General features: G+C 35.7%; 2 protein-coding genes across 2 annotated transcripts in view; one reads left to right on the top strand and one right to left on the bottom strand.

Moving 5' to 3' along the window:
* The window catches only part of Nadsyn (NAD synthetase), a 396,250-nt gene that overhangs the window by 357,767 nt on the left and 12,373 nt on the right, over positions 1–26,110 (bottom strand). Inside the window, exons 2-3 of the mRNA XM_090408625.1 lie at positions 15,110–15,217; positions 14,947–15,007 (exon numbers count right to left, since the gene is read on the bottom strand). Coding sequence (XP_090264751.1) covers positions 14,947–15,007; positions 15,110–15,194 — 146 coding nt within the window. The 5' untranslated portion in view covers positions 15,195–15,217. The remainder of the gene's footprint in view (positions 1–14,946; positions 15,008–15,109; positions 15,218–26,110) is intronic.
* LOC150096488 (large ribosomal subunit protein uL1-like) overlaps positions 23,068–26,110 on the top strand; it is a 118,256-nt gene continuing 115,213 nt past the window's right edge. The window contains exon 1 of the mRNA XM_090408624.1: positions 23,068–23,161. Coding sequence (XP_090264750.1) covers positions 23,068–23,161 — 94 coding nt within the window. The remainder of the gene's footprint in view (positions 23,162–26,110) is intronic.

Raw genomic sequence — 26,110 nt, 5'->3', positions numbered from 1 at the left:
AGAATTGTGGAAGAAAAGCTTGGTGAAGAACAAGCTGGATTCAGGCCAAATAGAGGCTGTCAGGATCAGATCTTCACTTTACGACAAATAGTCGAGAAAGCATGGGAATATAACAAAGATCTGTATTTAAGTTTTGTCGATTTGGAAAAGGCATATGACAAGGTGCCAAGAGAGAAGCTATTCAATACGCTGCTGTTATATGGTGTCAATGGGGCATTATATCAAGCAATACTTAGTCTTTATTTGAGTTGTAAGTCAGCAGTTAGAATTGAAGGAAGTACAAGAAGATGGTTTAATGTTAAATCTGGTGTGAGACAAGGATGTACATTATCCCCTCTGTTATTCATTATCTATATGGATCACATTATGAAGGAATGTGGTATTAAACCTGATATCAAAATTGGAGATGTTAATGTCAGCTCTTTGCTTTATGCAGATGATGTTATACTTCTAAATAAATCCGCTACAAGTCTGTAAGATTCTCTGACTAAATTGAATAGCTGTTGTAATAGATATGGTATGAAGGTCAGCAATAAAAAGACAAAGACAATGAAAATAGGCAGAATCATTGAAAATGTCAACTGTGTTGTGAATGGAGAACCTGTGGAACAAGTAAAACATTTTAGCTACTTAGCCACAATTTTTACTGAAGAATTAAATATAGAAATAGACAACAGAATCAGCAAAGCTGGTATGGTGGGAAGTCAATTGAATAAATTCATATGGAATAAGAAAAAAATTAGCTGTATATTATCACTAAATTAGCTGTATACAAGACAGTGTTCAAACCAGTTTTAACTTATGGATCTGAGACCTGGGTCAGAAGTAAAACACTTGACCGAAGACTAGAGACCGCAGATATGAGAGTCCTGAGAAAGATTAGAGGCGTGAACAGATGGCATCAATGGCAATATCATATTAAAAATGAGGATATTAGGAAAGAACTTGACATTGCCAGCATCCAGGAATGCGTTAGCAGAGCTAATCTCAGGTGGTATGGTCACTTAAATAGAATGGGAGAGGAAAGATTAGCAAAACAAGTGTTCTCTGCCAGGTTGGCAGGAAAATGACCCAGAGGAAGACCAAGATATAGGTGGATTTATACGGTACAAAGTGCCTTAGACGATAGAAATATAAGATCTGATAATGTTGGAGTCTTGACAAGTAACAGACTGATTTGGAGGAAAATTGTAGATAGGAAGTTAGTAATGATGTAATTTTTTCATGTAGTACTGTCATATCCTGTACACCCCTTGAGGGTACAGGGCAGGAATTTGATGATGATGATGATGGTTTCTATTAAGGTTGTTTCCTGTTCGTAGGACCACTGCAGCTTCTTTAAATATTCGACATCTGTAATCTTCCGGTCAGATAGTTTACAGAGCAAAATTGAATGTTGTCATTTGTCATGAGTTGCTGTTTTTGTTTTCTGAGTTTCATCTGTTTTGCATGAATGATCTGACATGTTTAGGACATCATCATATAGACAAGTAATTTTCTATAAATAATTTATAACTTTTTTGGCTCATATTTACAATGTGTTGACAATCTACTGAATGTCCTGTTTTCTGTCAGAGCAGAAAAACGATGATAATCTAATCTCATCACAAAATGTAAACCCTTTGTGCTTCTCACATAAACAGCCTGTGTGAATCATAGCAATTGTTCATTTGAACTTATGCTTTCCATTTTTAAAATTATATTGATGGATAAATTAAAACATTCAAAGTTATCCTATAATTAATTGCATTGGACCAAGATGAGCACTGATGCACTTCATCAATAAAAATGCAATCATAACGGACAAATTGACGTGGGTAGCATAAGCCACAAGACAGCATACCCGACCTAAGTGGGCACGTGACACTACTGGTCATATTCCTAATAAACCACTTCTGAACTTAAAAAAGAGAAAAGGTCAAAAGGTTCAAACCCAAAGCATATATTTCCACCTCGTTGCTATATGCATAATAACTATGTGCAAAGACATTTATATCTTTATCACATTTACATACCATAGCTAAACATTCACACATATTTTTCCCATTCCTCCCTTAAAGATCTAGTTTCCCTGACTCTCAAGCATTAGAATTAATTTTTCCAAATGTTCTGACAATTAACCATCTCCTTGTAGTCTTTTACCAGAATGTTTCATATATAACCTCTTCCAAATTTGAAAGGGATTTTATGAAACTCTCCACAATCAACCACATTTGATACCCAACGAATGCTTTAAACTTTTAAAACTTTGGGAAATAGTTACTGTGAATTGCAACTATTAATTTGTTTATATATATTATTGTTATATTATCATCATCATCATCAAATTCCTGACATGTACCCTCAAGGGGTGTACAGGATGTGATGGTACTACATGAAAAATTTACATCATTACTAACTTCCTATCTACAATTTTCCTCCAAATCAGTCTGTTACTTGTCAAAATTCCAACATTATCAGATCTTATATTTCTATTCTCTAAGGCACTTTGTACCGTATCGATCAAACTATATCTTGGTCGAATACTTGTTTTGCTAATCTTTCCTCGCCCATTCTGTTTAAATGACCATACCACCTGAGATTAGCTCTGCTAACGCATTCCTGGATGCTGACAATGTCAAATTCTTTCCTAATATCCTCGTTTTTAATATGATATTGACATTGATGCCATCTGTTCATGCGTATAATCTTTCTCAGGACTCTCATATCTGCGGTCTCTAGTCTTCGGTCAAGTGTTTTACTTCTCACCCAGCTCTCAGATCCATAAGTTAAAACTGGTTTGAACAATGTCTTGTATACAGCTAATTTAGTATTCCGACTAATTTCTCTCTTATTCCATATGAATTTACTCAATTTACTTCCTACCATACCAGCTTTGTTGATTCTGTTGTCTATTTCCATATTTAATTTACCATCTTCACTAAAAATTGTGCCTAAGTAGCTGAAATGTTTTACTTGTTCCACAGGTTGCCCGTTCGCAACACAGTTGACATTTTCAACAATTCTGCCTATTTTTATTGTCTTTGTCTTTTTAATGCTGACCTTCATACCATATCTACTACAACAGTTATTCAATTTAGTCAGAGAATCTTGCAGACTTGTAGCAGATTTATTTAAAAGTATAACATTGTCCGCATAAAGCAAAGAGCTGACATTAACATCTCCAATTTTTATATCATGTTTAATACCACTTTCCTTCATAATATGATCATATAGATAATGAATAACTGAGGGGATAATGAACATCCTTGTCTCACACCAGATTTAACATTAAACCATCTTCCTGTACTTCCTTCAATTCTAACTGCTGACTTACAACTCAAATAAAGACTGAGTATTGCTCGATATAATGCCCCATTGACACCATATAACTGTAGGGTATTGAATAGCTTCTCTCTTGGCACCCTGTCATATGTCTTTTCCAAATCGACAAAACTTGAATACAGATCTTTGTTATATTCCCATGCTTTCTCAACTATTTGTTGTAAAGTGAAGATCTGATCCTGACAGCCTCTATTTGGCCTGAATCCAACTTGTTCTTCACCAAGCTTTTCTTCCACAATTCTTCTCAACAGTTTCTCAAGTATACTTGCATTGATCTTGCCAGGAACACTCAGTAGGGAAATAGCTCTGTAATTCTCACATTCAGTTTTATTTCCCTTTTTATATATGGGTACTATTAGAGCTCTATTCTTTCTGCACTATGCAGTGCAGCTACCGTAAGACTTTTATAGTCTTACGGTAGCTGTAAGACTATAAAATATAGTCTTACACCATACTTCAGCATTTCTGGTCGAATATCATCCACTCCTGTTGCCTTTCCACATTTCAAGCCTTTGATGGCTTTTTCTACTTCTGGTATGGATATGTATTCCTACATGCCTGGTCAGTGTTTTTTTACCACAGTGCTGTCATCATTGCTTGTTTCATTTAGCAATTTTCTGAAGTAATTACTCCATACTTCAAGGATATGTTTTTCACCCATTTTCATGTCGCCTTTATCATCACTCTTTCCCCCATTTCTAAGCTTATTCAACAAACTCCATAATATCTTACCACCTTCTTGATATTTAATTTTTATGTTCTTGCCAAAGTCTTCCCATGACTTTTGTTTAGCCAATCTTACACTTCTTTTCCTTCACTGCATCTTTAACTTCCCGTGTCCACCATGTGGTTCTGATTTTTCTATCCTTGCAGAGAACCTCACCACATGCCTCTCTGGCTGAATCAATCAGTGTTTTCTTCAGGGCTTGCCACTGAAACTCCAAAGTTTGGTTCCTGCACTCAAACTCTTTCATTTTTTCTTGAATAATATTTGTGTATTTTAGTCTACAGTTCACATCTGAGAGCTGCTCAACTTTTATTCGCTTTAAAATTTCCTTACACGTTATTCTTTTCAATATGAAATTCAATTTTATCCTGTTCAAGACTAAATAGTGATCGCTTCCAATTTCAAATCCTCTGTACACTCCGGTGTCCTGCACCAGTGAGAAAACATCACTATCATAATAACGTAGTCAATGAGACTTTTCTTATTCCTTGCCTCTTCTCTCCATGTGAATTTGTGCACATTTTTATGTTGGAACATGGTGTTAGTAATAACCAGTCCATGTCCTGAGCAGAAATCCAACAGATATTTGCCATTATTATTAGCTTTGCTCTTTTCTCCAAATTTTCCCAAAATATTTCTGTATGTCTGACAATCATTTCCTACTCTGCTATTTAGATCCCCAACAAGGACCAACTTTTCCTTTTTCATTGTGTCAGTTGCTTTTTCTAAAGCATCAAAAAATTTCTCCACTTCTACCTTAGTAGAACCTTCTGTGTGACCACAGGCACAAATGTCTCATTGTCCAATTCCCCATTCTGATATTTGCCCACATCACTCTACTTGAGCCTGACTGACATCCAAGAAGATAAGGGTCGTATTTAGTGTTGAATACTATGGCTACTCCTTCTTTTCCTTGATTGTCATTGCCTGAATATAACATTTTGTATTTATTGCTCAGAAAGACCTCACCAGTTATCTAATTCCTCAGCTAGCTCCATTTCTTTGCCACTCAGGCTTCTTATGTTGATAGTACCAATCTTTATCTCTGGTTGGGGGTGTGCTTTCAGATTTGTTCCAGTAGCTGACTTTTCGCTGTTCACCCTGGTTCCCTGGCGAAAACAACGGGGGCCTTGTTTAACTGGGCGACACCCCAGCCGGCATGAAATTTTGTCGTGTTATACCATCATTTTCTATATTGGTTTATGCCAATAAGAATACAATTTGGTCGGCTAAATCCCAAATTGCCAGCCCATCCTCGTTCGTTCACTATCCAAGTAGATACCCAACAGGGTGCACCACGAGAAGGTGAGGATTGGACATTAGGTCAGAAGCCCTGGTCGGTTCTCCACATTCCTTTAAAGGCTATGTGGAGGTCTCCTCTCAGTTATATAGCTTTGACCCTTAAGCACCCCCACACCCCCATTAATATTAATATATTATATTAATATAATATAATTATATTATTATATAGATATATTATTTATATACAGGGTGTCCCATAATTCCCGAAATATTTCAATAATTCATTAAAATCAAAAAAAAATTGGTATATTAGAGTGTGGTTTGCACAAAAGTGAATCACAAGGAGGGGGGGATGTTTTTGGTGGGGAGAAAAAATTTAGTTCAAATTTTCACCAATACAGGTGCTCTGCCACATGCCTCATTTGCAAATGCGTGCAAATGAGAGTTCTATAAAACATAGGATGTACTGCTGGCAGCGCATAATGAATGTGTGCGAATTCCCAGTTATTGGGGTAAACAGAATTATTTTTGTGAAAAGAAAAATTTGTTGCAGTGTTGCTTACATTGGCGGATAAGGCATTGTTAGTGAAATTGTTTATGTAAGTGGGGAAATGGTATTGGAAGCTTTACGAAAGTTTCAAACGTAGAAAAGAAAATGAAGAAGGTCAAGGTTCTATCACTCCTGCCAGAGTACAGTCTCTAATACGATGTTTCGAGGAAACTGGAAATTTGTCAGATTGTCCTTGCACTGGCAGACTAATGTTATCCGAAGCACATACCAGCATTATTGTATTGCAAATAAATGCCCTAGCAGCACAATCAACAAGCGGTGTTGTAAGCAGTACATGGAAAGCTATAAAATTCACAGGCATAGCGAAAATGTCTGTATTCCGCATACTTCATGGTGTGTTAAACTTGTATCCATATACAAGCTGCAGTCTCTTTGCCAGCTGTTACCAAGTGATACCACTAAGAGAGAGAGGAATTCGCAATGTGGGCTTTGACAAAAAGTCAGAGAAGATCCACAATGGCTGTACAACATATTCTGGATAGATGAAGTGCATTTTTCATTGCATGCGACAGTTATTACACATATGCAGCATATGTATATTATTATGCACAATGCATTCCCAATTTCTCTAATTTTTATGAATTATTGAAATATTTTGGGACTTATGGGACACACTATAGATATATTACACAGATCTCTCAATTATTCAGTCTTCAAATGAATGAACCTTCAATTAACCAATCCTTGAATGGGTTGCTGTGTTGAATGACTTCGGGTTCAACACCATGTATTGTAATTCAAGTTATCCAATCCTTCAATTACTTTGCCACTATGGTTAGGTGTGTGTGCGTGTAAGAAATCAAAAACAACATAAGAAAATATAATTTAACAACAATTCAGAACATAACAGAAAGCCATAAATCTCTGAAAACAATTGAACAAGAGTAACATAGAAGGGAAAAAAATGGATTCCAAAATTGAAAAATAAGCACTGAATAGTACAATATATATTATTGTTATTATTAATATAATAATTATGTTATTATATAGATATATAATATATATACACACACACACACACACACACAACACAATGACTTCTCAATTATCCAACCTTCAAATGAATGAGCCTTCAATTAACCAATCCTTGAATGGATTGAAAGAATAATAAAAGTTCTGAGAAAATGGTATGTTAGCAGAACACAGAAAATCAGGAATTTCATAGTTTCATAAGGTCACATTTATATGTTCAATGATATTTCATCAAATTCCTGATGTGTATCCTCAGGGATGAACAGGATAATTATGTAAATTAAAGATGCCAAGAAATTACATTCTCACTTTCATCCATTATCCAAGTGTAAGCAAACAAAGTTAGTACATGAAGTAACGACTGGGCTACTTGTATATAGATGCTAATGACGTCACAGAAATTACCTTAGTATCCCATAATGCAATGGCCATATCTTTATGGACATATACAATGCTATGCATTATGGTCAGGGCCACCAACTAGATCAGTTTCGAACTTTACTGAGGTCCCACGATGGTGCTACATGAAAACGCTACACCATTACTAACTTCCAATCAACAATTTTCCTGGAAATTAATCTATTATCTGTCAAGATTATTTGTTCAAATAGCTGACTTTGTGCTGTTTGCCCTGATTCCCTGATGAAAAACAACAGGGACCTTGTTTAAATGAATAAGAATACAATTTAGTTGGCTAAATCCCAAATTGCCAGCCCATCCTCATTCGTTCAGTATCCTGGTAGATACCTAACAGGATGTACCACAAGAAGGTGTGGATTGGATATTAGGTTCAGAAGCCCTGGTTGGTTCTCTGCATTCCTTAAAAGGCTACATGAAGGTCTCCTCCCAGTTATATAGCTTTGACCTTTAAGCACCCCAATGATATTTAACTACAGAAAAAATTTCAATGCAGTGATATAAATCTGATTATCTTATATAAAAAAAAGGACAGCAGAGTTAATATTAATAACTTCTGGCCAATCAGTTTACTAACACAATTGTACCAGATGTTCATATCCATTATATTAAATAGAATCACAAAAGTTTTGGATGAAATGCACAACCACATAAACAAGCAAAATCCAGACCAAGTTTCTCTACAATAAATCATATTCACATTATTAACCAAGAGTAAAAAGCAAATGAATATAATCTTCCTGCCTATTTAATGTTTATAGATTTTGAAAAAGCCTTTCTTTATATCAGTCAGAAATAATAAACAGCTTAAAACAAGCCATTCCAGAAAAGTATATCAGATTATTAAAACTTGTTTGTCAAAACGTAATAGCCAGTATAAAGTTAGAATATTAAAGAAAGGAATTTGGTATTGGAAGAGGAGTAAGGCAAGGAGATCCTATATCATCCAAATTGTCTTCTGCTACACTAGAAGTCCTTAAGAATGTCTCTTGAAAAAAACTATGGAATTAACATCAATGGAAAAAAATTTTAATCACTTACATATTGCAGATGACACTGTTCTTTCAGAAAAAAATAAAGAAGCAGCTCAGGAAATGCCAATATGACCTTGATAAAGAAATTAGGGGGGAGAAAAAAAAGGTTTAAAGACTAACATAAGTAAAACAAAACCGACGATGACAAATTCAGATCAAATTGAACTAAAATAAGTAGATAATTCTATTGAAATTATGAAGGACCATATTTACCTCAGTCAATTAATTAGTGAAGGAAAAACATGATAAATAAGTGCAAGAATCACACAAAGAAGCAAAGCATGTATAAAGATTATCTGTTTGGAGATTTGCCTGTATGTTTAAATAAAGAAAGCCATTTTATATGTGCATTATTCCAGTGTTTGCCTATGGAAGTGAGACATATAATGACTTAAAAAACAGGAAGATAGGTTGCATGTGGCCCAAAGAGCCTTGAAGAATACTCCACATAACAACAAGCTATAGAATAAAGAATAATAGAATTAAAGAAATGGCTAGAGTAGAAGATATTGTGAAGAACTGTAAAGCATGTGCATGGAAGATGGGCTGACTGCATTAGTAGATTGCCAGATGAAAGATGAACAAAATTAAGCACTGAGCGAATACCAAGAGAAGGATAGGTTACTATAGAACAAGACAAAGGAATGATCTATGAAGGTTTGATATGAGATAGGAACATTGGCTAAAAACAGAAAACTGGAAAGTTAAGGGAAGGGAGGGGGAGGAATTAAGTTAAAACTGGAAAGTTAAAGCCTATATCCAACAGTGGACAGAGAAGCTAAAGAAGAAGGCAATATATTCAATTATATCTTGGGCATATTGGTTTTTCAAAAAGGAAACTTAATAGATTCCTTCTTTCTCCTTAACCTTAACTATTTAATTTATGGAAAACCAATGAAGGCAGAAGGAAAACAAAGGGTGTTTCCTTCTGCCTTCAAAACTTCTCCATTCACTACCAGCAATGTGTGGAATTGGGATAATATGTCATGCAGGACAGATAGGAAGGTCAGGTGAGATACACATGTCAGAGCACATCAAGGACATGGAGGGAAAAAAACAAACATAAATCATGACTAGCAGCACATGCAACAGAGAAAAAACATCAAGTCAGCATACAAAATGGCCTACACTGACTACAATTTCTTTGTCAGAGCAGTCAGTTATCAGAAATGTTAAAAAACCCACATCAATGCAACAAGAAACAAAGTATGATCTGGTATAAAGCTATAAAACAAGGCATAAAACTAGAAGCATGTCGATCTTGGATGCTCTTCTCATCACATTGTCATCCATTATAATACAACACTAATTGCACAGACTCACCACTGTTAGTCTTTTTTCAAATATTCTGTGTTACTCTTTCCATTTATTGTTTAGCACAGTCCTTATTTCGTTGCACTCTCCTTGGTGTTCTGATAAACATACTATAATATATGTAAAACTAATAGAGGTTAAATTCAATAAAATAACCAGTCAATAAACAGTGTCCATATGGAATTTATACTGGACTTAAAATGACTGACATGTTCCCCATCCAAAGAAGGCTTAAAAGTGAGATATCTCCTTTAACTATTAACCAAAACACAGCATTGCTGATGTGCAGGGTTAATATATATATATATTATTACTATTATTACGGGCAACTCCAGGGAGTCATTAGACTCATCGAGGGAGGCCCCAAATCATATTCATCACAACTATTTGACATTCATACAGTATCTATCATACCTCGCCTTAAACTCATTCACTGTCACAGCATCCACCACAGACTCAGGGAGTGCATTCCACTCATTCACTACTCTAAAAGTAAAGAACCCAGCTCTAACACCTTTACTAACCACACTTTTGCCCAGTTTCCATGGATGTCCCCTAGTCCTCCCACAACCAGCCCTGTTCTCAAAAATATCTTCTGAATTAATTTTATAGAAACCCTTCAGTAATTTGAATGTCTCAATCATATCTCCCCTCCTCCACCTATCAACCAATTTTTGCAACCCACAAATCCTCAACCTGTTCTCATACGGTTCATTCCACAGACCTGCTATCATCTTGGTCACTCGCCTCTGGATCCTCTCCACCTCCTCCCCATCAAGAAGAAACCTAGGTGACCAAATCTGAGCACAGTAGTCTAGATGGGGTCTTATCAAGGCTCGATAGAGAGGAACAATAACCTGCTTGTCTCTGCTTGTCAACGTATTCTTCAGCAACCAAGTGATTTGATGAGCTGTTTTGGTCACTTTTGCAATGTGTCCCCTAAATTTCAATTCCTTATCTACCAACACTCCTAAATCTCGTGCCTCATCAATTTCCTGGAGCACGGTTCCACCAATGCAGTAAACTGCCGCCAATCTTTTCACCCCAAAATGCATAACCTTACATTTTGCCACATTAAACTGACATCCATTCTCCTTAGCCCAGACCTCCAATCTATCCAAATCTTCCTGCAAAATTTTGACGTCATCTGCATTCACTATTGCCCTACCCAACTTCGCATCATCCGCAAACAAATGAACTGTTCCTCTCAGATCATTTCCTATATCATTTATGAACAAATTAAACAGCAGTGGTCCAAGAACAGATCCTTGTGGCACACCACTAGTCACAGGCCGTCTTGTGGACTCTACTCCCGAGTAAACCACTCTCTGATATCTCTCCGTCAACCACCCTCCTATCCATCTCACCAACCCTATGTCCATTCCCATATGCTGCAATTTACTGATTAGAATTCCATGTGGAATCCTGTCAAAGGCCTTGGCAAGGTCCAGTAGAATCACCGTAAACCCATTACCCTTATCCAGTTCAGCCGTCACTGTGTTATAATACGTGAGCAAGTTACTGAGGCATGACCTACCCTTCACAAAACCATGCTGTCCCCGATACAGTATCCCATTTTCTTCTATCCAATCTTGTATTTTCCTCTTGACTATTTTCTCTAAGACCTTGACAATGATTCCTGATATGCTAATCGGTCGGTAATTTACAACACCACCTTTATGCAGTGGAACTATTTTCCCCTCTTTCCACCCGCTCGGGACTAACCCAGACCCGAGACTCAAATTAAACAAAATGGTCAAGGGTACTGACAATTCTTTAGCTGCTTCTCGTACAACACGAGCTGGTATACCATCCAATCCCACAGATGTATTGACATTGAGGTTATGCAATAGACTACTCACCTCCACTTCATTCACCACAATTCCCGTATAATCTACTGGTTTATTCGCTTCTGCAATGTCACCACCTGGATGATATACTTTTGCAAAGTGCTCACTCAACTATCTCAACTGATTCAGTTACCTCCCTACCATCGGCATTCTTTAAAATCAATCTGCCATATACATTTTTCCTTTTACTTGCTACATATCTAAAAAACTGTTTAGGATTCTCTTTAGCCTGCATGGCCAATGTTCTTTCGTAATCCTTTTTTGCTTTTCTTACCACACTCGTCACCCTTCTGGCCTGCGCTTTATACCGTTCATGTGCCTGCCGGTCACCCTTCTCCTTAAATTCCCTCCATAGTTGTTTCTTTTTTTGCAACTCAAGCTTAATGGTGTTATTCATCCATTTAACCCCTACTTGATTTATTATTCGGACTCTAGGTATACAGTCAGCCATTGCTTCATGCAAGCACTTCTTAACTACCTCCCATGCACTATCAACTTCTAGTCCTTGCAGTTGTACATGCCATGGCACTGAACCAATCAAACTCCTAAGCTTGTCATACTTTCCAGCCCGATAATTACACATGTACCCTGTCTTAATTGAAAATTCTACACCTTTAGCCACCTCCCAAGTTAAGACCCTATGATCACTCTCACCGATTGGTGGCAATGTGGTCATATTTGTTACAGCCAAATCCTCAGATGTAATTACTAGGTCAAGCACTCTCTGACCCCTAGTATTTTCCATTACATGCTGTCGCAGATAGTTATCCCTTAATAACCGCATAAAATCCAGTTCCTTCCTCCCGTGTGTCCTCTCCTCACTCCAATCAATGCGACGATAGTTGAAATCTCCCATAATAATCACCCTCCTTCCACCCATTTCTTCTATTTGCTTGTGCATACTGTCATCACCATCTTTTCCATCACCTGGTCTATAGCAGCACCCAATTGTATATTTAGTTCTGCTAGCCACAATCTCACACCAAATGGCCTCAAATGTGCTCTTTTCTCTATCCTGCAATTCAACTTCTATTCTCCTTGGCTGGAGCTCATCAGCTATCATCAACAATACTCCTCCCCCCATTTTATTCTCTCTGTCATTCCTGAACACACTATACCCATCACATTCAATCCCACTAGTTATATCATCTACAGTCAGCCATGTTTCACTAATACCTATAACCTGTGGTCTGGAAGTGCCAACCATGGCCAAAAACTCTTCCTTCTTGTTCCTAATACTCCTAGTATTAGTGTACATGAATTTAAGACCCCCATTAGCCCCAACCCTACCTTGATGCCTTATATTAACTATCCCACTCAGATTTGTTGTCCTTATTTGCTCTGGCATATTATATTCATTCTTACATTCAACTGCCTCCATAAGGACTGTATCTCTACTCCCCCCCCCCAACAAATCTAGTTTCCCTGAATTTCCACATCCACTACATTCAGCAACACTTTCTCAAGTCTTCTTACACCGTAACCATTCAAATGCAAGCCATCCATCTTATATAGATCCTTTCGCCCATCAAACTCACTCCACACATCCACAAATTCCACACCACTCGTCATACATAACCCACGCATAAAGACATTTGCAATTATAGCCCTCCTTTTAAACATTTCACTGTCATACCGTGGCAAAAGACTAATCATTCTAACTCTCTCACTCTTTTCTTTTGCTACCTCAAACAATTCATTCAGGTCTTCTATCATTTCAATTTTATCTCCTTTCAAATCATTCGTACCTGCCACAACAATCATTTCTTTCACCCTTTCCTTTTGCTCTCTAATAGACACAGCTACGTCCTTTATGGTCGCACCAGGTTGGTACGATTTTGTCAAATCCTCTACTAACACACCTCGTACTAACGAGTCTCCATACAGCACTCTATCCTTCATTTTGTTCATGTTCACATTCATACGTCTATTTTTCCTGTCATACCTTTTATTATTGGTTGGTTCATTCAGTCTACTTTTGTTCATGCACTCTAGCTGTTGTTTTGCTCTTTCTATCGCACTATTCAACAACGCAATCTCACTCAATGCATCTATCTCATCTTTTTTGTTCTCTGAGAAACCATTTATACTATCATTCACACTTTCTACATTCACACTCTCACAATTTTCATGTACAACCTTGCCGTTTCTTGTCATATCCCTATTTCCTTCATTCTGAAGGTTGACAAAAATATCACACTCACGATCCGAAATACACTTCAATTCCGCATTCTCCCTACATTTTCTACACACATTCAATCCTTTATTATCATCGAACCACACTCCGACCGCACTCCGCAAAGTGTACATTTCACAGCTAGTACACTGACTCATTTCTTTTATGCTACCGTTCTTTGATAACGATGGCGAACCTTCATTACTGGCCGCCATTTTCCTTCGCACAGGTGCCATACTTATCTGTAACGTGTTTTGCCGAATTATACGTTATAACACACCAAAAATAGACGCACTAAAATACGCAAGGCAAACAAAACAAAACTACACAATATTAAGTAATTTGTATCAATAACTGAAAATGATACTTATCTTATCTGGAGCTTGCACGAACACTACTCATTACGAATTCATCTAGCGGCGACTTCCCGACATAGATTATGTTATAAAACACTTTAGTACACTAACCACGTTAATAAAGCTCCAATAATATACCAAAATTAAACACTTAAGTCCATTAAATTGAATCCAAAACACCAATAAATCAACAAAAAACACAAATCTCTCAGGAGCTCTCCGATAGCACGTCCGTTCACCAGCTAGCCTCGACACCGACACCTCATATATACGCAAACACACACATACAAACATATAAATACAAAAAATCAAAAAGAAATCATATTGGCTGTGTTTAAATTTTCTCTGCTTCCCTAACAGTATCATATTATTGATATCTGAAAGAAAGAAAAAATTCACCTGGTACATTTACGTTACCTCCATTGATGTTTTTGATTGATGTATAGCATTGTTTTGAGTCCATTTGTTGTGTTCGCTTCACTGAAATAAATGCTTTTATATCTTCAGCAATATTTTTTTCTTATATAATTTATGTACAGTTAGTTCATTACATCTTAATTTTGGTGGAATTAATATCTAATATAAAAAAGGAAGACATATTAATGAAAAATGTATAAATGTTTTAATAAAATAACTTATTGATCTAAAAATTTGGTTTGAATTACAGGCAAAGCAATTAACTGTTAAGGTTGGTGTATGATGTCCATTAAGTACATGTGGTCTTCTGATTGGTTTGCTTGTTTTGTAAATGAAAAACAATGTTCTATGAGAATAAACTATCAATTCCATGAACCTAACTAACTCAACCTTCAACTCATTTTTTTTTTTCCAACTAAGGAGAAAATGAGACATCCTTACATAACTGTATACAGAAAGGGTTGAGTTTAACAAAATGTTAAAAGATGTCATAAGCCTTATCATTTTAATCACCAATATTTCCATGAAATGCTATTTAAAACTTACGGGATTTCTAATTCTGGTCCAGTACGATACATTGCACCCTGAGCTTTGGCTTCTTCTATACCTACAACATGGTTATATTAGTTAATGGACACAGGCAAGATTACAAAATAGAAACTAATTACTTGAACAGTAATACTACTATCATTATTTAAGCATAACTTACTTTTCAAAATGCGTTGATAATTACCCTCAAAATCCATTGCCCATTGATTGAGGGTACAGACTGCTAAAATTATTTTATGTCCCATATTGTTACGAACTTTTTAATCTGCTGAAATATAAAAAAAAAAACAAGAATGCCACACTTGTTTCACAACAACTGCAAATATTACTCATGACTTAACAAACACACGTAATAACCACAGTAATAAGTTTTAATAAGTAAATTCATCCTAAGTATCATAGGACATCGTCAGTACAGTTAATTCAAACAATACTAGGAACAATAATTCAACAATACAGTTAGGGCACATGATTACAATGGAATCCCAATATGCATGCAGCAGCGTGTCATAAAATTAAATTAAAATATATCTGGAGGGGGGAAAAAAATAGATTACACTAAAATAAGATAACATATATAAAAATTATTTTACACAATTTTGTATGGCAATTTCCCATACTTTAGGAATAGCAACAATGTCATTATGGTTTAGATTTTGGTCTGTGAAGTAGGGCTTCAGCACTTTCTTTATATAAACGTTCATGTTTATATAAAGATCTATATAGAAGTTTGGTCTTTTTCCAATGGATCCATTTGATTTGGATTTTCAACTCTGTGTTGTGTAAGGCCAGATTTCTGCAGTTTGATAAGATGGATATGGTCTTGATGTTCCGAAATGCATTTATGAACAGATCTACCTGTCTGTCCATAGTAAGACAATTTAAGGGAGCATGGAACCCTGTACACACCAGGTAGCATCAGAGGTGAGAGTCTGTCTTTAGGAGAAGGTAACAAATTATAGATCTGGTTGATTGGTTTGTAGGTAGTAGCAAGTTTGTATTGCTTCATAATTTTTGAAAGACATTCGGAGATGCCTTTGACATAAGGTATGAGAATCCTACGGGCTTGTTCTTTTCTAGGTTGATGTGTGGGGAAGTGACTGATGATTTTGTGAGTTGTTTTAAGATTATATCCATTTAGTATGGCTGTATTTTTGATTATTTCTAATTCTTGGTTTAGAGATTCTTCAGAGAAGCAGAATCTGTGTGTTCTGGTTACTAATGATTTAATGATGCCAAACTTGTAGAAGTATGGGGATTCTTGTTCCGTTGTATAGGGCTTTGAGTAGGCCACACATGGACTATCGTGCCAAGATTTGGTCACCTGGTTTTCAGAAGGGAAGAGGGGAGATATGATAGAGACCTACAAGTTATTAAGGCATTGTTATAGGATCAATGCTGGAGAGGCTCTACAGAAAATAGTGGGAGATCAGAGAAGAACCAGAGGTCATCCCTGGAAACTGTATAAAGAGGATGCGAGTAAGGGAGACTCATCTAGGAGGTCCTTTTATCATACATACAGTTCATCATACCATGCTTTCAAATTCTCTGTAGACACCACACTGCTGAGAAGCAGGTTTTTTTTCATTGAGAGTTGTGAATGATTGGAATGCCTTGCCTGAGAGTGTGGTGTCTGCAGAGAATTTGAAAGCATGGTATGATGAACTGTATGTATGATAAAAGGACTTCCTAGATGAGTCTTTGACTCCATGGAGTCTTGAGTAATAATAATTTTTGAGATGGATGATGAGCCGAAGAATTGTGAATGTAGTGATATGAATGTAATTCAACAATATCATATGGAAATTATTGAGTTCACAAGTCTACAGTTTCCTTATGAGGAATATTAGTGAAGAGGGAGACAATGTCGAAGCTTATTAGCATGTCAGTTTCCAACAGTTGAATGTCTTTTATTTTTGCGTAAAACTCTGTTGAATTTTTAATAGATAAGTGGCCTATGTGAGGATGGAGAAGGTTGGATAAAAATCTTGATAATTTGTGAGTCGGGCTGCTAATAGAATCCATGATGGGTCTGATTAAAACGTTATTCTTGTGAAGCTTAGGTAAACTGTATATTCTAGGAGGCCTAGTATGGTATGTCCTGAATTTTTATTGTTTCTTCATCTAAGTGGTTTCATCAAGTAACTTATTGAGTTTCTTGAGCTATCTTTTTTGTAGGATCATAATCAAGTTTGGCATGATCTCGGAGTAGTAAATTCATTTTTCGGTCATATGAATTGGTATCTAGAACAACAGTGATATTTCCCTTGTCGGCTCTGGTGATGCTATGTTTTTATTACCTTTTAAGGAGGTAAGAGTTTTCAATTCTGATGGTGGGATATTCAAGTCCAAGGTCTGATGGTTTCAATACTGAAAAAATTGCCGATGTTTTTTTCAAAAATGTTTCTGTGTATAAAATCTAAATATGGAATGCATTTAGGTGAAATGGCAAACTTATGACCTCATGCTAGAACATTTAATTCATCTTCTGCTAGTGGATAGCTAGATAAGTTGACAACCGAATTTCATTTCAGTCAGTAATTTGTTGGTATTTTTCTTAGCTCGATTTAACAAATTAAGGTTTTTTTTTTTTTTTTTAAATGTAGATTAATATTACTTTTATCAAATGCTTTGATCCCCGAATTTTTTGAGACACTAATAATGACTTGTAGCAATTCTTGAATTAATGTATTTGACAACTCTGCTTTTAATTCTGCAATTTACAAGTTTCTAAACATGAATTGGCTACAAATACTTTAAAAATTACAGAAAACTCAGGACATACGATGCTAGGCCTTCTAGAACAGTGCTTCCCAAACTTCTGGATGTCAGGGCCCCCTTTGCAAAAATTAAAATATTTCACGGCCCCCTCGAAAAAAAATCGTAATAGAGAGATATATTATTATAATATTTACTGTATTTATATTCAATACAAAACATACACACCAAATATTGCAAAAATCAAATGCATATATTACATTTTTTGCCTCTTACCGTTTGGTTCTGAAGACGATGCGGGCTGTTCTGGTAAAATATGAAATACTGTCCTTTTTTTTGAGTCTGTTTCTGCTTCTTCTGATTGTTCGTGGGAATTTTTTTTAAATTTTTTTCCAGCCACTTCTCCAACTCAGGGTTAAATTTTTTAACGTAGAATAGATCAAATAATATCACCACTTACCGATACTGGCACACCGCAGACTGATAACATGAAATTAGTGAATATTACCTGAATAAGGGAATCCCCGGACCAGGAACATTTTTCTCTTTTGTGACTTTTCTCCCTTTAAGGTAATTAATCCTAACGCGAAACAGACAGCAAAGGCAGGTTATTAAAACGTGCATATGATTGGTGCGGTATTAACAAAAGATCATTTCAACAAAAGTTATCAAAAGTATCAACAAAAGTTAGCATTTCAACAATTGAGTTGAAATGCTAACTCTCTTCAACCGAATTCCATATGTGAAACTGCCATAACAATCATTATATATATATATATTACTTAGTTTTAACACTTTTACGAATTTTAACACGTTCGGTTGAATTTTATTGCTGCCTTGGGAAATCGAACTCACACACATCTAATTAATAACAATAGTTTTTAGTTAGATACTGTGTTTGCCCATGCAACATATGGTTTTGTTTCAGTCTATACAGCTTAGTTTCTGTATGAGGGAACATGTGATTCATTAATTAATGTGTTTTTATCCCAGTTGTCTCTAATTGCACTATTTGTTGAGAAATATATTATACAGACTCCTCATACCTTATTCACTGGCATAATAAAAGTACTTGTTTTTATTGCCTCTGCAGTATAGTGGTTGTTAGGGAGGGGTGTTGTTTACCACTGCAAGGAGTTACTATCTCCCCACATGACCTTGTTTAAGCTTTTTTCATATGTGAAGTATATGCGAAACTTTTATTGGTAACAGAAAACTAGCTTGGATGACAGTGATAATATAAAATGAGTTTTGATATGTATATAAAGTCAATATCCACAGTCCCTGATTACGAACGCGTGATGAAAGGGACGGGAAGATTTGGAGCTTCCCTGGAGAGCATTCGAAGTAAATACAATTAACCACTGCTTTGAAATGAAACATATGAATAAACAATATTTACTAATATTCATTAAGCGCCGAAATATGCAGGAAGCAAAGTTTGTGAACCAACACCAATGTGTGAATTTTTCCATTAAAATATAAAAAATAACAAAAAAGAAATAATAAATAATAAAAGTTAAATAGGTTTCTTTTAAAATAAAAAAAATTTACTTAGTCTTAAAACATTTTAAATTTGTTTTCATTATTTCACGGCCCCCGTCAACAAAACCTACAGCCGCCAAGGGGGCCACGGCCCACAGTTTGGGAAGCGCTGTTCTAGAATATATGGTTTACCTAAGCTTCACAAGAATAATGTTCCACTCAGACCCATCATGGATTCTATTAGCATCCCGACTTACAAATTATCAAGATTTTTATCTAACCTTCCCCATCCTCACATATGCCACTCAGCCTCATCAATTAAAAATTTGACAGAATTTCATGCAAAAATAAAAGACATTCAACTGTTGGAAACTGACATGCTAATTAGCATTCTCCCTCTTAACTAATATTCCCCATAAGGAAACGGTAGGCTTGTTAACTCAAAAATTTCAATATGATATTGTTGAATTATTCAAATATGTTATTACATCTGGTTACTTCACTTGGAAAGAGAAAATTTACAAGCAATGGAGTCTCCCTTATCACTAAACTTAGCCAACCTGTTTCTAGAATACCTTGAAGAAAAAATTTTCACGTTTAAACCCAAACCAGAAATTTGGCTACGATATGTTGACGTCTTTGCTGTCTGGGGTCATTCTGAACAAGAACTACACCTTCTTTGTCCTTGCAATCAAATTCACGCTAGAAAAAGAATCTCCACAAGGTACCTCCTTTCTGGATCCAATGAAAAGAAGATGGTTCCATCTCAACTTCTGTCTATCACAAGCTGACATTTTCAGGTCGCTACATTCACAATTCTTCTGCAAATCATCCATCTCAAAAATTTGGCATCATTAAATCATTAGTAACCAGAGCACACAGATTCTACTCCTCTGAAGATCTCTAAACCAAGAATTGGAAATAATCAAAAATACAGCCATACTAAATGGATACAATCTTAAAACAACTCACAAAATCATCAGTCACTTCCTCAAACATCAACCTAGACAAGAACAAGCCCGTAGGATTCCCATACCTTATGTCAAAGGCATCTCCGAACGTCTTTCAAAAATTATGAAGAAATACAAACTTGCTACTACCTATAAACCAGATCTATAACTTGTTACCTTCTCCTAAAGACAAACCTCATCGCTGATGCTACCTGGCGTCTACGAGGTTCCATGCTCCTGTAAATTGTCTTACTATGGACAGACAGGTAGATCTGTTCATAAACGCATTTCGGAACATCAAGACCATATCCGTCTTATCAAACAGCAGATTTATTTATTTAGCATATGGCTCACACATGAAAAGTTACATTACATTAATCCTTATATATGGACATAGTAATAGACATATGTACAATAATAAGACATAATACAGTCATAAAAGAGACACAAGAATAGGCTACAACTGTATCTCTAAGTTGATTATCCAGTCAACTGCACTTGGTATAGTATGGATGACATCTGACAGGTTTCCACTGTATGCACGATGGACACGTTCTGCTGTAATATGATTAATTGTCTGGCGGGGTGATCCACAGTTGTACCTGGGTGAGGCAATTAAGCCCCATTTGTAAAGGTGGTCTGCACATCGGCCATGATTGGTGCGGATTCAGTTAAGGGTAGACCAAGTTTTCCGAGGTAGGTCAAAACCCAATGGCATCTGTGTTGGGTTCACTAATTCATGGAATACCCCTGTTGAAGTATTACACCAGGACTTCTTGGTGGTGTATCTTGATGTGTTGGCAATATATGATGCATATTGGTTAGGAGAAATAGCTGATTGTTCCCAGGCAGTCAAGGTGCCACTACCTAGTTTTCTTAGAAGGCTCCAAGCTTTTCTACTGGAGTGCTGAAAATTGAGTCTTTCTACTGTCTCAGTCCATTTCTTCTGTCGGCTGGTGTCAAGGCTATGAATGAGTTCATCTGCAATGTCAGGATCACCACACTCTAGGTATTCTTGATACAGTTTATTACTGTCATCATCCCATCCAGGGATATACTCCTTCTGGAAGCCTCTTGGTATGGTCTTCTTACCTACAGCTAAAACAGATTCAAAGAATCTCTTGTCATTATTGCTTGTTGGAGGGACCCAACAGACATATATGTGAAGACAGGCAGCAAATGTATCCCAGTTGGCTTTCTAGAAGTTCCAGCGGGGACGTTGGATGGATCTGCTGATGGACCTGTTCCAAGCTGCTGACCTGAAGGAAGATCTATCTTTTGCATCGAAAATTAGGTGCATATTGTAAATTTCTGCCCATTCAGTCAAAGTCTCTCCACATTCATTGTTTGAAGCATATTTCCATTGCGTGTGGTGACTGTTAAAGTCACCTATATGCATCGCAGGGTGGTTGTACACTGGTACAACCACCCTGGGGAGGCCACAGGAGGGCAGGGGATTTATACACGTTGGTAACGATTATGTTCCCTATCATAGTTGTTATAAGATGCACACCACCGACAACGCCGGTTGTAATGAGGTGGGAATCTTCTAGGGTACTACGTACATAGGTAGCAAGGCCATGTGCATGATGGTAAGTGGCTCCGATGATAATGTAACCAGGAATTCGGCCCCTGCAGTGGAGCTGATCCTCATCCTTACAGTGAGTTCCTTGAACAAGAACAACATCGATATTGTTGTCATATAAAATCTTTGGGAGGTAATTACATTTTGCTCTACATATACCCTCAATGTTAATTTGGCAAATTTGGACAATAAGTCCAATATTTCTAGTCATTTTGCCCTTAAGAGAGCTAATTCGTGTGTTTGAGTTCATGTGTGCTGTAACCAGGAGATCGAGAAGATAGTCTGGTTGCCAAACCGCAGAAATCTGGCCTTACACAACACAGAGTTGAAAATCCAAATCAAATGGATCCATTGGAAAAAGACCAAACTTCTACATAGATCTTTATATAAACATGAACGTTTATATAAAGAACGTGCTGAAGCCCTACTTCACAGACCAAATCTAAACCATCATGACATTGTTGCTATTCCTAAAGTATGGAAAATTGTCATACAAAATTATGTACAATAATTTTTATATATGTTATCTTATTTTAATGTAATCTATTTTTTTCCCATCCAGATATATTTTAATTTAATTCTATAATACGCTACTGCATGCATATTGGGATTCCATTGTAATCATGCGCCCTAACTGTATGTTATTCCTAGTATTGTTTAAATTAACTGTACTATTGATGTCCTACAATGTCTTAGGATGAAATATTTATTTATTAAAACTTATTACTGTGGTTATTACGTGTGCTTGTTTAGTCATGAATTCTCCACAGGTTTCATTGTACAATAAAATATTACTCAGCATTGACATTTACATCTATATATGGCATACAAAGCAATGCTATTATAAATATATTTTACAAAATAGAGATTAGCTTACTATTGAACAAAACCATGGCTACTTAATAAAATTAAATTTCAGACAGAGATATTTTGGGAATACTAGTTTACCTATACTTAGTCTTCTATACCTTCATTCTACATATTTTCTTCAAATGTTGAACCACACAAAAAACATTTTAGAAAAATGCATGGTAATCACTTCTTAACCTGTCTTTTAATTCCTCATCAGTGTTGAAGTGATGTCCAAGAAGGTGAACTCTGTTGGAACCAAACAAATAAGTCATTTAGATTTACATCTAGAGTGCATGCTGGATATAGTCCAACAAAACTTGATGTCTCATACAGAGGAGCAGGGTTTTTCCTCTCAGAATCTCCAGTTTTTCATCTTACAACACAGGCAAACCAGACAGATGAAATTTACATGAGATTTATAGACACAGTATCCTAGTCTCACAGTTTCTTGACAGTAATTCAAAACACCATGACCAAATTTGAAATTTCATGAACTGTCTGGCTGATAAGCCCAACATATACAAAAGTATGACCGTCTTGACATTTGATAATTCTCCTGGTGAAAATATTGGCAATGGCTTTATAGGTTTTGATGTATCAAATGCAAAAGAAGATGCAAAGGGTATATCATTCAGGCTTAGTGGAAAGCATTTGGCCAAACAGATGAACATTGCAAAGAAACACCTATTTTTCATCACTATGCTGAGTGAAATTATATATTGCTCTGAATCTTGATAAAAACAGTGAAAAGTCATGAAGATTACAGAGATGAAAATGAAAGAGCTACAGATGAAGACTTACCATTGACAAATTAATTGAGTTAACAGGTTAATTATAGAAGAGTCTAGAGCAATGCACCTTCTTGATGGAACAAGAGCTAATGAATTTTTCATCTGATATATCAAAAAATTACACAGCACATTAAGCAACTTCACTTCATGATGTTCTGTTCCCCCTGCAGCACAGTTAATTGATTCATCAAATATGATGAATCAGTTAACTAGAAACAGACAGTAATCCAGGTAGCTCTCAACTTTCAGACTTTTGTAATGAGCTCTATAGTTCCAGTCAACTTCTAAATACTTTGAAGAGCAGTACTACTTTAATATTCTTTATAACTACAATTAATAAATCTGTTTTCATTTATACTGTAAGCTGAATTGTACTGTACTGATCATTTCAATCATTTAATAGCTTTTTAATTAATAATCCTGTTTCAGTGATACTGAATCATTTATACTAATGTATTTTATTTAATCACTTTTTCCCATTTAATTTACATTTAATATTTAAGTTTCTATCATCCATGGTGCTCTAGAGAAATGGAAGAGGATAACTAGTGGGTCAGAGGTGTACTGATGAATTATTATATGACCCTCATTCATCCAGCAAAACAGCTAATCCTGCAAGGCTATGGATTCAATGGGAGTGATTGAATATTGGTGGTGTATTTGAAGGTAACTAAATAAAAATAATAATAAATAAATAATAACAAATTTAAATGGAATGAAAACACGATGAAACATTAAAAAAAGTAATTATGATGACCAGAGCCAAGCATTATTTTACATAAAAAGCAAAATCAGTCCACTACACCTATTAAGATTAGTAAGATCATAATAATAAAGATGCCGCTGAAAGGTGAGCAAAAATGTATAGTAATAAATTATTAATCTGTTGTTTCAAGAATACTTGCGACATAAGGCTGAATGATATAATCACGTAATCACAAGAAAGATATTTATTTAACCAAATATTTCGGTCTGGAAATAGCAGACCATCGTCAGTGGTAATACAAGAACAGTTTAAAAAATACAAGCTAGAATACTAACAATAGATCGTTAAAATTATAACACGCCGCGTGATGTTAAATCATAAGTATGAAACGGAATATTTTGAAGTACAAACATGATTGAATTTGCTATTAAAAAAAAAAAAAAAAATTAATTAATGAGTAATCTTGATTAGACTTTCCCAGATTTTTGATATAGATATACAGTCATTACGATTAAGGTTGGGGCGATGGAGCAAGGCCTCCACGCTTTCCTTGAACAAACGTTCGAACCTATAACGGGATCTATGTAAGAGGCGAGTCTTGGACCAAAGGATGCTGTGGTTAGTTTCAATCCCGTGTTGAGCCAATCCAGACTTTGTATTACCACTGACGATGGTCTGCTATTTCCAGACCGAAATATTTGGTTAAATAAATATCTTTCTTGTGATTACGTGATTATATCATTCAATAAATGATTAAGTTATCCATATCATTAATTTAATTCCTCTATTAGATATCCAATAGAGGAATTATCATTATTAAATGGCTTGGTAACTTAGGTTATGTCTTATATCATACATGATTTAAACAGAGCTCTCAGCATATCAGTTTATAAAAAGGGAAACAAAAGAATGTGACAATTATACAGGAATTCATAAGATTTATGAATGTATATTTGTGAAAAGAGGTTCCTGCATAGTCCTGAGGAACTGGTCTTTGCTTCCTTTGTCTTAAGTTTGATTCTAGTTGCCACCTAAAGGAACTTTTTTGTAGTCGGTTCCTGAGTCAGTTAATCTGTAGCACAGACAAGTACAATTTTTCCTCATAAAATTTTTAACCCTACATCTCAAAAATCAACCTTAGAACTCATTATTTCATAATGAGTTCTAAAGTATATTTTTATCGTCATAAACATATAATTGTATCTAGGACAACAGATCTTCAAAGAAATCAGGCTGAAAGAGTTTTGCCAATTCCCTACTACAAATTAAAGACAGAGGATTTATGTTATAGAAATTATTTGAAAAATGCTCAGAAAAATTGAAGAACAAGCTGAGTTTAAGCCAAATAGGAATGACCGAGGCCAGATTTTTACATTGACATATAGTGAAAAAATCAGAAAAATACAACAAAGATCCCAATTTAAGTGTTGGGCATTTAAGAAACATAAATTTACAAGAAGAGCATGCACAAGAAATAACAAAAGTCTTATTGACTATGCTATTATTGACAGTGGTGTCTTCCAAGTGGTTCATGATATAAGAGAATAAAAGAATTGAAATAGGAAATGATCACCATTAATTTTTGAAAAGGATAAAAATCAATAATACTGAAAAGAAAATATGTACGACAATTCTTTTTAGAACTCTTGTACATGAGTATTTAGGCTTAGGTGCTAGTTTACATTCATGTTATACTTTAATGGATAAATTAAAGATACCAAGAAATTATATTCTTGGTTTAATCCTTTATCCAAGTGTAAGCAAAAAATATTTGTGTGTGAAGTCACTTCATAACTGGGTTACTTGCATATAGAGGCTAATGACCTACATCAGTTGGCTTAGTATCCCATAATGCAACGTGCATATCCTTACAGAGATGAGATGTATAATGCTATGCATTATGCGAAGGGCCACAATCCAGACCAGTTTTGACCTTTACTGAGGTCTCATCAGTGGGAGCCAGACCCAGAAGTGATGCCAAGGTTGCAGTAATGCGAAAGTCATATTTCAATATACAAGTAGCCAAAAGGTGTCACACCTTATTAATAAAATACTCTGGATTAGAAATAGATGT

The sequence above is a fragment of the Typopeltis vanoorti genome, chromosome 18, assembly GCF_054136105.1.
Source record: "Typopeltis vanoorti isolate ZY-2024b chromosome 18, IOZ_Tvanoo_1.0, whole genome shotgun sequence".
NCBI lineage: Eukaryota > Metazoa > Arthropoda > Arachnida > Uropygi > Thelyphonidae > Typopeltis > Typopeltis vanoorti.
Note: the sequence above shows the minus strand (reverse complement) of the source record. Positions and strands in the feature narration are given on the sequence as shown.